At 46.2% G+C, this 17718-nt stretch overlaps 2 protein-coding genes across 9 annotated transcripts in view; one reads left to right on the top strand and one right to left on the bottom strand.

Moving 5' to 3' along the window:
* The window catches only part of LOC134480933 (WAS/WASL-interacting protein family member 1-like), a 45586-nt gene that overhangs the window by 26633 nt on the left and 1235 nt on the right, over nt 1-17718 (bottom strand). Inside the window, exon 2 of the mRNA XM_063270831.1 lies at nt 14698-16768. Coding sequence (XP_063126901.1) covers nt 15940-16768 — 829 coding nt within the window. The 3' untranslated portion in view covers nt 14698-15939. The remainder of the gene's footprint in view (nt 1-14697; nt 16769-17718) is intronic.
* The window catches only part of Zfp148 (zinc finger protein 148), a 110013-nt gene continuing 108492 nt past the window's right edge, over nt 16198-17718 (top strand). For 2 of the 8 annotated variants that reach the window (XM_039088604.2, XM_006248435.5), the window contains exon 1: nt 16269-16408. The gene's annotated coding sequence lies outside the window, so the exon portion shown is untranslated. Of the gene's footprint in view, nt 16409-16489; nt 16598-16743; nt 17259-17718 lie in introns of those variants that run through there. The other 6 variants (XM_063270738.1, XM_039088603.2, NM_031615.2 and 3 more) reach the window with 5 other exon arrangements.

Here is a 17718-nt window from a genome sequence, read left to right as displayed (position 1 = left end):
GAGACATTTGGCCTTGATTCTAGGTAAACAGGGTCAGAATTGATGCTTAGAATGCCTAGCTGGTGTCAGAGAGTTGGCTGTTGGTATTCGGAGTTTTCTGAGTGTAAGTGTACAGAAGCAGGGTGTCTTATTAGACAATTAGGTGACAAATGTGTTTTATTTTAAGCTATTATTCTTGATGTTATGGCTGTTTTGTTTTTGAGATGGAATCTCTCTGTGCAGCCCTAGCTGTCCCAGAACTCACTCTGCAGACCAGGCTGGCCTTGAACTCACAGAGCTCCGCCTCCGCCTCCGCCTCCGCTTTCCAGTGCTGGCTTTCTTTCTAAAAGTACTTTCCATGGTCAGCTACAACTTGGTTTCCTCTTAACTCCCTGTGTACTCTGCGGTTGCCCTTAGAGCCTTTTGCTTCTGCACCCTTACCTCCTGCTGTCTCTTAAGGTTCTCCTTAGACTTGAAATTTTCTTTCTATCTATAAGCCAGGGACACTACATTTATATCTGTGGTTCTGTTATTCACCAGATTTACACGTTGAATGGCCACACTGATATTCTTACCTGTGTTCTGCTCTCACAAGACACTCAGACACAACATGTGCAAACCTGAATTTGTACTTCTCTCGAATTCCTCATCCTCCAACACTGTCTCCACAAATGACTGTCACTCAGTTGTTCAAGGTAGTAAGCTGAGAGTTACTTTTTGTTTATTCAGCAATGTTTACTGCAGGTGTGGGGGCACATGCCCACAATCTGCATGTGAGAAGCGGAGGCAGTAGGATCACCACAAGTTAGCTTGCTGTACATAGTGAGACCCGACCTCACCTCTCTCTTTCTCTCTCTCTCTCTCTCTCTCTCTCTCTCTCTCTCTCTCTCTCTCTCTCTCTCCTCTCTCTCTCCCTCCCCTCTTCCTCCCTCCCCTCTCCCCCTCTTCCTCCCCTCCCTCTCCTCCTCTCTCTCCCCCTCCTCTCCCTCTCTACCTCTTTCTCCCTCCCCTCTCTCTCCCCCTCCTCCCCTCCCACTCTCCCCCTCCTTCCCTCCCACTCTCCCCCTCCTCCCCTCCCACTCTCCCCCTCCTCCCCTCCCACTCTCCCCCTCCTCCCCTCCCACTCTCCCCCTCTCCTCCCTCCCCTCCCTCTCTTTCTCCCCCTTCCCTCCCCCTCCCCGTCTCCCCCTCCCTCTCTTCCTCTCCCCCTCCCTCTCTCCGTCCTCTCTCTCTCTCTCTCTCTCTCTCTCTCTCTCTCTCTCATACACACACACACACACACACACACACACACACACACACACACACACACGTGCACGCAGGAGTAAGGAGGAAAGCGATATCAAGCTACAAGGGGCCAAGTAATGCTCTAGGCTGAAGGAAAGTTCTATGAGGAAAGAGATAATGGCATAAAGTTAGAGTCTGTGTATCTATCCATCCATCTCCCAAGAAGGGCTATGGAGGAAAATTGAGCAGGTAGAGGGATGGTGTGGAACTTTCGTTAAAGCTTCAGGCAGATGGTCAAGAGACCTTGACTAGGACCCTAACTGCCAACTTAAGAACAAGGTGGTCTGAGTAGCTGGAAAGAGAGAAACAGGGGAGATTATCAGAGGAAGCCAGTGAGTCCAGACCATGTACCACCTTAACTATTGCAAGGGTTTGGGGTTTTACTCTGAGTACTACAGGGACCTGTGGGAGGGTTCGGCTCAGAGGAGTCACATGATCACGCTGGCTACTATGTTTAGCACAGGCTGGAGAGAAATCGGCCACGTTCTGTTTTTATCTCTCAGCCCTCAGTCTATTTTTCTCACCTGTTTGTTTCACCTCTTAAATATGCAGCGAGCCATCTGCTTCTCCCAATTTCTGTTGTCGCTTCCCAAGTCAAACCAGCCACACCCCTCATTTTATTATTCATTTTGGTGAGGCTTAGGGACCAGCTACTGCATTCCAGGCTTGGGAGCTTTGGACCCAGCAGTGACAAAACTGACTTTGTGGCACCTATGCTCTCCCTTGGATTTATTACTGCTATTGTTGTTGTTATTATTGTTGTTTTCTTTTCAGGCACGTGTCTCACTATGTAGCCTTTGATGCCCTAGAAAACTTGCTGACCCGACAGTCACAAGAGCTTCCAGACTGCTAGAGTTAAGGCGTGTGCCACCACGCTCAGCTTGTATTCGTTACTGTTAAGAGCTTGCCATCTCTTACACTGCATAAGGCTTCACTTGCTCGCTTGTATACGGTAGTTTCTTCTAAGTCAAGTGGAAGTTTGAGGGCTGGGGTGTAGCCCAGCCAGAGAGTGTGTGCTTTGCACATGTGAGGTTCCCTAGCACCAAAAAGGAAGCACCAACCCAGCCTGAGTACTAGTTTGCTCACCATCTATAACCCCAGGGCCTTGAACACTGCCAGTTGAATGAATAAAGGAATGAAAACTGGCAACAGTCTCCTGGATGATCTCACTCCAATAGCTTGAAACTTTCTTTGTGGGACCAGAGAGATGGCTCAGCAGTTACGGGCAGCTGTTGCCAAACCTAAGGACCCGAGTTCACTCCCCGACTTAAACCACAGAAGAGAACCTATTCCCAGAAGTAGTTTTCTGACCTCCACATGTGCACCATGGTGTGCCACCTCCAATACATAAATAAAATGAAATGAAAAATGAATGTTCTTTGACCCCGTCTCATGGTAAGAATAGCATGTTACAATGTCAGCAGAGACTCGTATGTATGCATGTGTGCCGGGGGATGTATACTGTGATTTGGAGGTGTGTCCCTAACGGTCCACGTGTCAGTGCTTTGGACCCTGGTCTATGGCACTATTGAGAAATGGTGGATCCATTAAGAGTGGCAGTCTGAGCTGGAGAGATGAGAAAAACATGTCCTGCTCTTGGAGAGGACCCGATCGCTATTCCCAGTGCCCTCACTGGGCAACTCACAACCACTTGTTCCTATAAAGGTCACTTTTATCTCTTCAGATGATGGTGAGATGAGAGTAGTACTCAAGCTGTGTGAATACATGGCTTGAGCTGAGCCCTGAGTGTTTCTTTCTCTGTTCTAAAATATCCCCAGGCCTAGGCCTGGAAGCTTCTAGCCTCTGTACAATCTAATCTGCCACGCTGATCCAATCCAGCTTCTCTGTGCTTCTGACTGAATTGCTCTGCTGGCCTCATACAAACTTTGACAATCTGTTCTAATCTTCAGGCTCCTTTTCATTCTCTGTTTTTTTCTGACTTCACTCGTGTCTAGCTTCTTCTCTCTATAACCTGTCTCTGTAAAACTGTCCAGGTAAACTGTCATACACACACATCACACACTACCACCTGTGTCTCGCCCGTTCTCTTTCTCCTGCTTTTAAGTAGCCTCCCTTTCCTGTGCTGTTCTTGTGAAGAGTTGGGCATTTTCTTTCTCTGACTCATCCTGTCAAATCTTTCTCTGATTTGTCATTTTGTCTGTCCCTCAATTAGATGTCACTTTCAAACACAGCTGCCTCCTTCTACAAACTAACCTTACCTTTATTGTTAGGGATTAAAGATGTGTACTAAGGGGGCTGGAGAGATGGCTCAGAGGTTAAGAGCACTGACTGTTCTTCCAGAGGTCCTGAGTTCAAATCCCAGCAACCACATGATGGCTCACAACCATCTGTAATGGGATCCGATGCCCTCTTCTGGTTTGTCTGAAGACAGCGACAGTGTATTGTAAACATTATAACTGTATGAGAGTGTACATAAGATAAATACATGCATAATTACAGCATACATAAGATAAATAATAATTAAAAAGAGATGTGTACTAAGGGCATGTCCGTATTCCAGCCAGATCATACTGGAATCTGGAGCTTGTCTGAATTGCAGCAGATCATATAGACCTAGAAGGTCTTTGGATGTGATGCCTTGCCAGAGCAGCCATGTTGCTGGATTAAAATTCCTCCCCATGCTCCAGGCAATCCTACACCCTCCTCTGGCTTTCATAGGCATATGTGGCATACCCTCCCCCCGACACACATAGCATACATAATTTAAAAATAAAGTAAGAAGAGTGGGAGCCTGGTGGAGTAAAGGAATGTTGGGGCTCCACTTTCCTTCTCTCTCTTTCTTTGATATACTGGCCATAAGGCAGAGGTAGGCAGATCTATGAGTTCAAGGCCAGCCTGGTATGTATTGAGAGTTCCAGGACAGCCAGGGATACACATCGAGACACTGCCAGTTGCTATAAATTAGCCTCAGGTGCACTGTTACCTGTTGGTGCTCTCTCCTGACATATACCACACACCACATACACACACATACATATGCATAAAATATATCTTAATTTTTTAAAAGATTTATTTATTATATATAAATATACTGTAGCTGTCTTCAGACACACCAGAAGAGGGCATCAGATCCCATTACAGATGGTTGTGAGCCACCATGTGGTTGCTGGGAATTGAACTCAGGACCTCTGAAAGAGCAGTCAGTGCTCTTAACCGCTGAGCCATCTCTCCAGCTCATATCTTAAAATTTTTATTACGTAGCAATAAAATATTTTATTGTGTAATATACTAACATCATAAATGTATTATATGTTATATAACTATGTATTACACAATGAATAATTTTTATTGTTAATCTATAGTACTATATATAATTGGAAAGAATATAATGTTACATATTTCGTGTTCTAAAACTATATAATACAGTATACTGTTATAAAAGTATGTAGTAAAGCTATCTATTGCATATAGTGTTACATATAGTAAATTCTTATATATGTAAAATTTTTGATTTCCTAAGATTCTGAATAATTTGCAGGCCCCTGAATGCAGTACAGTTTCTCACAATAGGTCTCTACCCGGGCTGTTTTCTTTCTCTCCAGCCGTCTGCCTACCACTCCCTTTCAGGTCTCAGTTTCAATGTCACCTTGGGGAAGCTGTGCTAGCCCTGGGCTGGGCTGCATCCTCCTCCAGCATCCTGTGCTCATCCCCGGGTTAGCCTGCATTTCCCGCACTGAATCACTCGTTTTACTCCTCCAAGTGCACACTGTAGGTTCTGTCCGTTCTTATTTGTCAATGTATTTCTAGCATCGATTACCAGACGCTCGATAACATTGTTCTGTGAACCAAAGAGCAAACGTCTAGAATGCTCAGTGGGATTATCGTTCTTAGCACCGGTGCAGTCCCCCAAACACAGGAAGCATTCCGAGACCCCTCCTGAGTGGTGGACAGATGAGAGTCCTGATGCTCATTCAAGCAGCCTTAGAAAAATGGAGGGTGGTCTCCAGTTCCAGATTACTGTGCTGTGTGGCCTTGTCCTTCCTTCTGCTTGAGCAGAGGTCAGAAAGGGAGTAACGTGTGGCTCTGCAGCCTAGGAGGCTGTGAGTTTCTCCGTATGCAAGTCTGCCATGGCAGTGGAGGGGATGCCGCAGCCGATGGACGGACGGTCTCTGCATTCCTCCTGCTGGGTGCATAGACGCTCTAAGGCAAGTATCGCACATTTATTTAATAGTAAAGCCAATACTTCTTGTGTGTTTTCAGTACATTTAATGATAGATTTATATATATATTTATATATTATATATAGTGTTATATACATAAAATTATATATATATCTAACACATAATATACATACATATAATACTGTATGTATACTGCACTACATACCTTTATACCATTATCTTCTCTTCGAGGTGATTTGCAGGACTGGTGATGATGTGGCGTGGATAGATAATGAAGGGAGCAGAGATCTGAATGCTTCTTTTCTGTAGCGGTCCTACGAGCCAGCATCTTGGGGGATGTGGGATAAATGATTCCACAGATAGCTGACCTTTACTTCTATAAACATTCAAACATTTAAAAACTAAAAAGAATGGAAACTTTCCCAGTATACTGCACTCCTACATTGACTTTCCAAAACAGAATGTTCCAAATAGTAACAGTCCTTGCTGACGGGACCATCACGTCCGCCAGCCATTGGTTGTCATATCTGTCTCTTCTAGAGAGGGAATGCGCCTGGACATGCAAGCGCACGATGTGTGGTCTGAGGCCTGGTGGGTAATGATTTTAAATAATTTATCTATTTTTATTTCATATGCTTTGTTCTGCTCCCTGCATGTATGTGTTAGTGTGAGCACGTGAGTTACAGACAGTTGTGAGCGCCATGTGGGTGCTGGGAATTGAACACAGGACCTCTGGAAGAACGGTCAGTGCTCTTAATTTCTGAGCCGCCCCTCCAACCCCTGATAATGATTTTAACAGTAATAGTAAAACTTTAAAAAAAAAAAGATTTATTTAGTTAGTTATTCTATATAAGTACATTGCAGCTGTCTTCAGACACACCAGAAGAGGGCATCAGATCTCATTACAGATGGTTGTGAGCCACCATGTGGTTGCTGGAGTTTGAACTCACAACCTCCAGAAGAGCAGTCAGTGCTCTTAACCGCTGAGCCGTCTCTTCCAGAACTTATCTTCTTGTTTGAGTCAGACTCTCATTCTCTAGCCCACGTTCCCTTCTACCTCAGCCTTCGGAGGTCTGGGATTATAGATGTGAGCCACTATACTTGCCTGAACGTTATCTTTTCACAAATAAAACAAATCTCAAACCAGCCGGCTTTTGAACTTTTCTCTGTGTACTCCCTCCCTTTTGTAAGAAGGGAAGAACAAAGTTTTTGCAGATGCATAATCTTCCAGAAAGACTAAAATGGCTGCCTCCGGGAAGCAGTATTTATTAAAAAGAAAGTGAGTCACTTCACGGGGTGTGTGAAAAGGGATTTGCCTGAGGGTTTAGACACTTTAAATCCTCTCTGTCTCCTGCAGCTGTCTGTGAGTTTAGTCTAAGTCCTCTCTGAACCATAGCATTGGAGGACTTTCTGGCCCTGGATTTTAGGGTTTGGGGCACTGGAGTTGAACCCAGGCATTAGCTTGCTCTAGCGCTGAGCTATGCTCACAGCCCTGCGCCGCAGTTCTGTGTGGCTACAGAATTCTCCTTAGGAAGGTAAGAAATGGGCATAACCAGCCAATGAGTGAGAAGGTGAAATAGCCAGCACGGCTTCTTGTGCTCCTGCCCCGCCCCCGTCCCCGCCCCGCCCCGCCCCGCCCCCGCCCCCGCCCTGCTCCCTGCCCTTTGCTCTTCCAAAGCCCCTCCACACCACATTGTGGACCTCAGTGTAACCCAGTACCTTGCTTAGCCCTTTTTAGTCTTTTCACAGGTTTCTATGTGGATTTTTAATACCTAGACTGAATACTGGCCAGCTGGACGTTTGGATTTTGTTTTGTTTTTTGTTGTTGTTTTCCAAACCAACCAGCCTCTGTGTTGATCTAAACATCTGTTTACTATCAGGGTAACTTTACTATGCTTTGATACCTTTTTAAAATTTGATGGCTACCAGGCTGCTAAAGAATTTGAACTCTAGATTGAGGAAGAGATCCTGCTCGTAAGGACAGAGGCCACTGGATGGCTTTTTCTGGCCTCCACACGTGCACAGGTAAGCACACTTGAGTGGAGTGCACACCTACACACAAAACCCATATACTTTTTGTGTGCACACAATAGCAATAAACAATTGTGTGAAATCTTTTATTTTATTTTACTTTATTTTACATTTTTTTTATTGTCATGCAGCTAATGATAATCTCGAATGCGGAACCTCCCTAAGGGCTGGACTCACAGGCATGCACTGCTGTTCTACCAGGCTTTGAAATATTGTTCGTTTTTGTTTGTTTGTTTGTTTACTGTTGTTTTAATACTGGTTTGCTTATGTTAACCTGAGAGTCCGGACTCAATCCATTCTCCTGCTTCAGCCTCTCTCTCTAGTGGCTAAAACCACAGATGCTTAGCACCCACACCTGACTTAAAGAAGTGGGGTCTATACCGTCTAGAAAGAGAAAAGACTTTGAATTGATTCCACTTCTGGAAATAGAAACCCACAGCTCTAAGGTGTAAAAGAGTAGTCAGTCTGTCTACATTTGGGTTGTCAGTTTGTCTTCATTTGGTTAAACCCTTGGCAGGCACCAGATTCGTTCATCTACCCTCCTCCCTCCCTCCCTCCCTCCCTCCCTCCCTCCCTCCCTCCCTGACAAGGTTTTACTATGTAGTCCTGGCTGGCTTGAAACTTTCTATGTAGACAGGCTGACCTCAGTCTCCCACATGCCATTCCCTCACAAGTGCTGGGATAAGTTGTGCACCTGAGTGTTAGCACTACAGCGAGTAACTTTACACTGTGCCCACTTCGTCAGCCTCACCGATTGGTCAGCCAGAGAACATGCTCAGAAGGAGGTCCTCTGAAAACCGTTCAGTGTTTTTTTTTTTTTTCTGCAGCTCCATTGTTTATTTTGCCCTCCGCTCCAAATATGACTTCCGTGCTAAACATTCTGCACATTTTCTCGCCCAAAACATATTTCTCATGTTCTTTTCGTGGATCTGGGGAGACATCTGTATAGTTTTTTGTCTTTTTCTCTCATCCCTATCTACTTGAAAGAACTTTTTTCCCTCCCAAATGTACAAATTTTCATTTTAGGAAATATGGCCTGCTGTGTTCTTTTTTTTTTTTGTTTTTTTTTGTTTTTTAAAGATTTTATTCATTTATTATATATAAGTACACTGTAGCTGACTTCAGACACACCAGAAGAGGGCATCAGATCTCATTACAGATGGTTGTGAGCCACCATGTGGTTGCTGGGAATTGAACTCAGGACCTCTGGAAGAGTAGTCGGGTGCCCTTAACCACTGAGCCATCTCTCCAGCCCGGCCTGCTGTGTTCTTAATAATACCAACAATCTATATGTCATATGGCTATGTAACTAGATACTATTCTTAATACTTGTATTAACATTTAATACTCACAGCAGCTTTAAGGGAATACTTGCCTAGTTTTGTAGTTGGGTTACTTAAAGCATAGAGGAAGTGACACAGAAATGGAGAGTCAGGTTTTCCACACTGGAGGCTTCAGCCGGAGCCTGTGGATTTTACCCCACGGTAACCCCTAAGCCCTAGAGGAGAGCGTCTTTATTCTGTTGCTTCCACATTTCATTTTGTTAATACCAGCCTGGCCTAAGGCTTTATTTTCATTCATTCATTCATTCATTCATTCATTCATTCATTCATTCATTCTTACATACTTTGACTTTTCACATGTATGCTGACTGGTTTTTATGTCAACTTGATACAAGCCACAGGAATTTTGGGAAATTGAGAAAATGTCCCTGGGCCGGAGAGATGGCTCAGTGGTTAAAAGTACTGACTGCTCTTCCAAAGGTCCTGAGTTCAATTTCCAGCAACCACATGGTGGCTCACAACCATCTGTAATGGGATCTGATGCCCTCTTCTGGTGTGTCTGAAGACAGTTACAGTGTACTCACATACATAAATAAATCGAGAGAGAGAGAGAGAGAGAGAGAGAGAGAGAGAGAGAGAGAGAGAATGTCCCTTCCACATGGATCGATCTGTGGGCAAGATTGATCTGTGTTCTCCATTCTTGATTGATGATTGATGTGGGAGGGCCCAGCTCACTGTGGTGATGATGTCCCTGGGGTGCTGATCCTGGGTGCTGTAAGAAAGCAGGCTGAGCAAGCCATGGGGAGCAAGCCAATAAGCAGCATCCCTCCCTCGGTGGCCTCTGCATTAGGTTCCTACTCCAACCTCCCTGGATGGACTCCAAGCAGAAATTAATCCTTTTGTTCCCGAGGGGCTTTGGTCATGGTGTTTAATCATAGCGATAGAAACACTAAGATAACTTCTATTTCCCCCTGGATTCTTCCAAATCAAGGTAATTCCATAGCCAATGAACTTTGGTGTAGATGTAAAAAAACATTTTGTTGTTAAATCAAACTCAGCAAACAAGTACTCATAGTTCCCGCCTCTTTTGTGCCGATTAGCCAATGGCATCTGACTGTGAAGTAGAGCTTCCACAGATGAGATGGGACACTGTCACCGCCTGCTGGGGACGAAAGACAGGAGCACTGTTGGCCTCGGTATGTTGCTGGGTTGCTTGGGTTTTAGCGCACCCTTTACAAAAATTATTGCCTTGCCAAACTATTTCCTCTTTGTGTGTTCCTTTGTGCCACATTAAGGTCATTCTTTAGGGACTGTGGACTTTCTACTGTCCTGGACTCAAGATCTGGCCTATGCTTTGTATCTTGAGTGAGAGGGAACAGGCCATTCGGTTAGTTTTAGAGACAGTTTGCACATCCACATCGCTTAGTATCTGTGAGGGGGTGGTTCTAGGGATCCGACAGATACCAATATCTGTGATCCTAAATTCCTTATATAAAATAGCACTGACTCCAGCACTGTTTTTTTCATACCTCATACAGCATAAGTGTTTATACTGTAGTGTTTGAATAAAGTAGTGTTGGAATAAAGACAAGAGGGGAAAAAAATCCCTATAGTAAAATAGGTAGTATTTCCTAGTTGAGTTTTTCATTCCTGGTTGATCGAGTCCATTGGTATGGCACTGACCAGCTTGGAGGACTGAGCATATAGCACTGACCTTGAACTGCCCTTCAGATCTGAAGCAGGGGATTGGGGGAGGTGTGCCAGTAAAGAGGGCTCTTAGGATCAGGACAAGATAGTGGGACTGACAAAGTTTAGTGGAGGAGGCGCCTTTGGTACAGTCTTTGATAAGGCCTTGAATTTCATGCTCTGAAAAAAAGAAATCGTCAGGTGGAATTAACCTAACAAATGCCCTGTCAGGTAGCCACGTGGATGGAGAAGGTAGCAGTCCCTACAGTTCAGAGTTTGGGTCCCAGAAAGCTTAGAAGGTCGTTAGTTTAGGAGGGTCTAGGGCCCTTGGGAAGTCTTTGGGATTAGGATAGAAGTGCATTGCTCTGGGAAAGAAGCCTGGGGATCTGGATCGAAACACAAATTCCAGAGCTGGTGCCTAGGAGTGGCTGTGGAAGGCTCTGCTATCCTATACCAGAGCTGCTGTTCTATCCAGCCCTCTGTGGGTTGGGCCACACCAGGGGTGGGGTGTGTGTGTGTGGGGGACCACTGGTATCTGCAGGTCGGATGTAGTCCACTGATACATTTTGTCTTTTATGTTTTTGTATTCTCCAGAGGTCAAAGCTGGGCATAGAAGTACACGCCTAAAATCAGGCCACTTGGAGGCAGGAGATCAAGGGTTCATGGCCACTTTGAGCTACACACACACACACACACACACACACACACACACACACACACACGTATGTTGGTGAACACCTGTGGAGGCAGGAGGGTTAGAAGTTCCAAGCCAGTCCTACTACATAGAAGCTTTGTAGCAAATTTTAAGCCAGCCTGAGCTACATGAGACTTAAATTAAAAAAAAAAAAAAAAAAGGTGGAGGTGGGAGAGGTTCGAGAGATGGGTTAGACTACTCTTGGAGATGGCTATTCCAGAGGATCCAGGTTCAACTACATGGCAGCTCACAACTGTCTGAAACTCCAGTTCCAGGAGATCCAGTTGCCTCACACAGACATGTGCAGGCAAAACACTAGTGCACATAAAAATAAAAATAAATAAATCGCTAAAAAAATTACTAGTTCACTCTCAGTTTGGGTCCCCGATGTGCCTTATTTCCTCATTTTCCTGTTCCTAGCCTGGACACTGTCACCTGTGCTCAGTGTCTGTGGCCTTCAGACTAGCTGGAGCGCAGTCTCTTCTGTCCCTTCCACTACCTGTGGTTTCCACATCAGCTTCACTCAGTTCACCTTACCCGCTTGTCTCGTTGCAGGTGGGGTTTGCTACCTGCATGGCTCCCGGACACCTTAGCTTAAGTTCTCCTTCCTCTCAACAGTAAGTGCTAGAAACATTTGACAGAAAGATCCTGGAGCCATCTCAACAAGGGAGTCAAAGGCTAGCAACATGGCTCAGCTGGTAGAGGTACTTGTCATGCAAGCTTGGTGACCTGAGTTCATCCATGGAACCCACATAAAGGTGGACAGAGGAAACTGACTCTACAAAATTGTCATCTGAGATCCACAGGGTAATGCGGCATGAACTGTGTGCATACATTCAAGCACACTCAGGCACACACATGCACACAAACACACACACACACACACACACACCACTTCCATGCACACAGATAGAAGAAAAAAAATCAAAAAGTTAAAGGACACAAACTATAATATTTTAAGAGACTTCCCAACTCATCAATGAAGTCGTTTCCCTGTAAAGTGTCTGTGTACTTTCACAAACCCATCGGTGAAAGGAGGAGTCAGGAGAGTGTGTCCCACCCAGCACTTAGCTCAGAGGAGAAGCCTTTGTCTTGTTTTTAAAGGGAAAGAGCTAAACTAAAATAATACTAGATTATGAGACGTTCGAGAGTCAACTCTGTGCACTTGAGAATGCCAACGAGGAATGAATGAGTGGATTTCTCAAATGTTGCCACTGGGTTGGAAATGACAGAAGTCTGAGATGCCTCGGTGGGGAAAGGCACAGTGGCCTGAGCTCAATCTCTAGCACCCACTTTGGTGGAGGAAGAGAACTGACTCCAGCAGGTCGTCCTCTGACGATCATACATTATTTTATTTGCAAATAAATAAATATATGTAGTAAGGTTATTTTAAATGATGGAGTAACTCAGGGACAGACCATAGTGGTTTCTTTCTTTTCCTCCCTCTCCCTTCTCTCTTTTCTCTCCCCCCCCCCCCCCGCCCTCCTTTCTATAACAGGCTCTCATATATCCCGAAACAGCCTTGGGCTTGCTATGTAGCTGAGGATGCCCTCTGATCCTCCTGCCTCTACCTGCATCACCATCTCAGAATAGGAGCTTCTGGAAAAGTATACTGCTGAGCACGATGGCCTTTGATCCCAGCTCTCAGAAAGCACAGGAGGGAAAGATCTTTGTGATTTCGAGGCCAGCCTGGTCTACACGTATACAGAACAAGTTCCAGGATGGCCAGGGTTACATAGTGAGAACCTGTCTCCAAAAAAACCAAACCAAACCAAACCAAAAAAAAAAAAAAAAACCAAAAAAACAAATGAAAACAGAAGGAATGTCTGTATCATATGATACATCAGTTATGCTTCTGGGTATTTACTCCAGAGAGATAGACACTTAAGTTTACACAGAAACCTATATACACAGACTGTGGTTCTAGCTCAGTAGTACAGCATATTTCTAGCATGTATAAGGCCTAGGGTTTAATCCCCAGCACTCGCAAAAACTCACAACTAAATAAAAACAGAATCTGCATAGCAGTGATCACAGAAGTTCAGGTAATAATAGCAAGTAAGCTAGAAACAACTGTGTGTACCTGGGGAGTGGATGAATGGTCTCTGGTATATCTGTGTACACAAGAGAACACCGCTTAGCAATAGGTGGAAATGAACATTTGACATGTGTGGCAAATTACATAAATCACAAAGGTAAAGGTCATTTAGGTAAAGATCGAAAGAGGAAAAGGTCCCATAAGGTACAGGCTGTAGATTGGCAGTAGAGTGCATAAGGCCTTAGGTTCAGGTCCTAGTACTGCTAGGAGAAAGGTCACACACACATCACATCACATTATAGCTCATGGTGTCTAAGGAAGGGAGAAGAAGGCCATATCCAGGGATAAAATGCACACTTCAAGGGCACATAGCCCGTTTTGTCCAACTAGGGTTGCTTCCTAAAGATTCTATTTCTCAGTGATATGCTAAACCGTGCTATTTTAGCAAGTCCTTGTGGGCCCCACCTCTGAACACTATTGCACCAAGTACTAAATCAACACATAGGCTGCTGGAGAGTATTCAGATACAAACCCAACAGGTGCCATGAGGGGGGCATGTGATCAAAGAGTGAATGCTTTGGGGGGGGTGTTGTTTCAATACAGGGTTTCTCTATGTAACCCTGGCTATCCTAGAACTTGCTTTGTAGACCAGACTCATGTTTGTCTACCTGCCTTTGCCTGCTAAATGCTGGGACTAAAGATGTGCACCACCAGCGGGTGTAAGGAGTGGTTCTGACCTCACTGTGGGAACAGACTTGTTCTCCTACACGGGATAAACTCTAAACACACATGAGGATGCACACGGGTTGAAAGGTCACAGATACTGACCATACAGTTCTGTGGATGTTTTGTTACGAGCTCCTGTCAATTTGCTGGTGTTGATGCCTCTCTATAGTTTTATGTCACACCATTGGAAGAAGATGGGTAAAGAGATAAAGGAGAAGGTTTGCCCTGTGTTTGTAACTTCGAGTCTACAGCCATTTTTAAAGTTTAATATTACGGGTGGCCATGTGGAAGTTAAGAGGGCAACTTTGTGGAATTGGTTCTATCTACCTTTAGTGAGAGTGGAGCCCAGGTTGCTAGTCTTGTGAAGCAAGTGCTGATCCTTTTTCTAAAAAAAGAGTTATTTTTATCCACGCTGCGTGCTTACGTGTTCTTATCTGCTGTGTGTGTGTGTGTGTGTGTGTGTGTGTGTGTGTGTGTGTGTGTAGGTGCTCTGGAAACTTCGGCCCTCTGAAGGAGCAGTAAGTGCTCTGAAATGCTGAGCCACCTCAGTCATCTGGTTGTCCTGGAACTTGCTGTGTAGACCAGGCTGGACTTGAACTCAGAGATCCGCCGGCCTCTTCATCCTGAGATTGGAGGTGTGTATCACTACCTCTCGGCTACCTGTCCTTAACTGTTTTAAAGTGGGGGAGTGGCTGAAGAAGAAATTAAGATAGAGAGGAAGCAAGCTGGATGGCTAAGACTGACATTGGGAAGGAAAACAAACAGCAATATGGATAAAAAAATGAACCAGGAAGTATTTAAGGTTTATCAAGAGCCTTCAATCACCCTTACCTTTGAAGTCATGGTCTATAGTCTTCCTCACTCTGCCCATTTTAGATGGTTGTTTCTTCATTGTCTCTTAATTATGTTCAGAAACAGAGAGATCTATTCCTAGTGAACCCTACTCATCTTAGTCCATTGGGCGTAACCCTTGGCTTTCAGTTCTTTCTAGTTCTTAGCTTCTCCACAGATTAAACCTGAAGTTAGTTTCTTTGCTGCCAGAGTGTTTTGTTTCGTCTTTTAATATATCTGAATTTGATATCATCGCAGTTGCTAGAAGTTGCCAGAAAGCTGTCCTCCAGATAACTGTCCCTTGCTCTAGCTTATACCACTGTTTTGTTACAATTAGCATCCACAATATGCACTGTCATTGAAATTTCTATTTTTCTTAGTGGAGAAAGCTCTTGGAGAGTTTATTGTGAAGCTGTCGGGCTCCTTTCTTAGTTGACTGTGTTTGAATTCAGCTGAACTTCTGAGCCTTAGCTACTTCAAGCAGCATCATGGTTTAGTAAGGTTAATGCCTGAGGGAATATTAACCTTGCAGACAGTAATCTAATTCAGTGTCATCACAAGTGCATAATGCGGGAGTTTGAAGTTTTGCCAAAAAGCACCATTCAAATGAACATTCAAGGTTTGGGAGGTGGGTGTGGACAAGGAGAGAATTCCAGAAATGGTTATGTAGATATTTTCATTCCTTTCCTTCTCACCTGAAAGGTTATGTTTAAGTATTGCAGAGAGGTGCTAAATAAAGCCTTGAGGTTGTTATGAAATCATAACGAAGGTGCTCCATCTCTCATTAAGTTCCCGATAACCGTTCGACGTTCACTGAATACATTAGGTTACCTAGCTAACCTTGTACTAGTGCGTGTGTACAAAGGTCAGTAACTGTAAGCCCTCCCTTCGTATAGGCAACTCAGGGTCTTGGTGTTAGTTAAATGACTTCTTTGCAGACATGCAGACCAAGGGTTGGGCCCAACGAAGTTCTGACTGGGTTCTCTTGCTTTTTCTCGGTGCCCACATCCAGCATCGCAGTTTTAGTTTCAAGGGTGCAGGGTTGCATCTTTCGGAAAAAGAGGAGAGGCTAGGTAAGAGAATAAAGGAAAGATCCAAGAAATCCTGGCTAAACCCTTCATCTACGTTCCAGCCTCTTCCACTTCCCGGGGTCCGGACCGCTATTAATCCCCATTTTTCACTTCTCAGGGTGCCAGGCAAGCACCCAACCTCAAGGGGAGGACGTCCCTCCCAGTAGCTTTCTCAGATCTGATCTATTTCAAAGCATTTTCCTTTCAGGCCCATCAGGGGGACCCTCAGTGCGGGGCCAGCTTCCCGGGCCACGCTGCACTGCTGACACGCAGGCGCCGGAATCAAAGCCACGCTAGGTCTCGCAGCCACCTCTCCCCGCCAGGCGAGGGCGGGCAGCCCGGAGCGCTTCCTGTGTGCGAGGCTTCCCATAATGCACCGCGCCGGCAGCGGCGGCGACCGCGGCGACGCTCTAGCCGCGCCATGTCTGCCTCTCGACTGCTCTGGGAGGAGGAAGAGAAGGAGGAAGAGGAGGAGGAGGAGGGGGAGGAAGAGGAGAAAGGCGCAGGGGTGGGAGCTGTCGCCGGAGCTGCCACAGCAAAAGTTCTCTCCCCTCCCCCTCGCCCTCCTCGCCGGGCCCGTGGGAAGGTCGGAGCTGCGGCCGTCTGCAGTCAGTGACCGCGCGCCTCGGCGCCAGCCCGCGGTAAACGCTCGGCCTGGCAGGCCGGGGCCCGGGAGGGCGGGGGAGGGGAGGGGGCGGCGCGCGGGGGGGTCGGGGGGAGAGAGCGCGGCGGCGACGGCCTGACCCGGAGGAGCGGCGGGCCAGCCGGGGGCGGCCCGGGAGGCGGCGGGCGCAGGCCGCGGGAACGCGGGGCTGGGGGACGCGAGGATGGTGGGTCGGGGCTTGGAGAACGGAGAATGACGGGGGCGGCGGAGGCGAGCGGGCGGCTTCCGAGGCCTGCGGCTGGTGTCGGGTAGGAAGGAGGTGGGATGCACGCGGGGAGGCCTCCGGGTGCCAGGCTGTGGGCGAGCAGGCCGGCCAGACCCCAGGGCTCTCCGCCGTCTTGGTGCAGTGCATTATGCACCGCAGGCCTCGGTCGCCGCTGCTGCCTCGGTGTGCTCTTTGGCTGCAGGGAAGGGCAGGGGCTGGTGAAAGGGGATTGCTTGCAGGAAGCATAGTGGGAGTGCGAAAGGGGAGAAAGGGGCCGGAGGGAAGATGCCGGATAGGTGGAGGAATGCCGGGGGTGGTTGTGGAGCAGTCTTGAGGATTCTGGGGGTGTTCATTGTGCAGATATGTTAGGTGTTTCATTATGGAAAGAACCGAAGCGTTTCCAAGGCAAGGGAAGAAGGCTAGAGTAGTTTCTACGGATAGAAGGGAGAGCGTTTGAAGCCAGAGGATTGCTAAATATTGGAGAAGATGCAGGGAATGCATAATAGAATAGACAGATGTAGCATAATTATCAAATGCTGGCCCAAGGTCTAAAGAGTTATTCCAGATGGGCCAGAGTGGCCTAGTTCGGAACCTGTTTGGGCTCTTCAGTAGATGACATCCGGTAAGTATGGGTCCCAGCTTGGTTGGGGTCATTGAGAATTAGTCACTTAGCGTGTAGATTGGTTTGAGACATTTTAGTGCCGCACTAGTGAACTGAAAAATCTTTGAAAGAGACCTTGAGAAACCGCCTAGCCTATGGGGATTCTTGAGGCCACGGAGTTGAGAATTTTAGCAGATTTGGAGTATTGTCGGTTACCGGAGGGTGGCAGATACTGGAATAGGAATTAACTTGGCCTGGTGGTTTTCTTTTCCACTGCTTAGCTTATATGGTTCCAGAACAGCTGGTGCCGTATTTCAGCCTAGGTTGCAGGACACAAGATTATAGTTGTCCGTGTCGATAGTTGGTGCATTATACTCTGGTCTTTGGAGGCTCCATTTGTGGCCCAACGAAGTCTAGTTGAATTGGTTCTGTACTTCGGGTTGGCGGGAGATCCTTTTCCATTCACGATTCCGGATGTACT

The sequence above is a fragment of the Rattus norvegicus genome, chromosome 11, assembly GCF_036323735.1.
Source record: "Rattus norvegicus strain BN/NHsdMcwi chromosome 11, GRCr8, whole genome shotgun sequence".
Taxonomy (NCBI): Eukaryota; Metazoa; Chordata; class Mammalia; order Rodentia; family Muridae; genus Rattus; species Rattus norvegicus.
The sequence above is the reverse complement of the archived record's forward strand: the minus strand, read 5'-3'. Positions and strand labels throughout refer to the sequence as shown.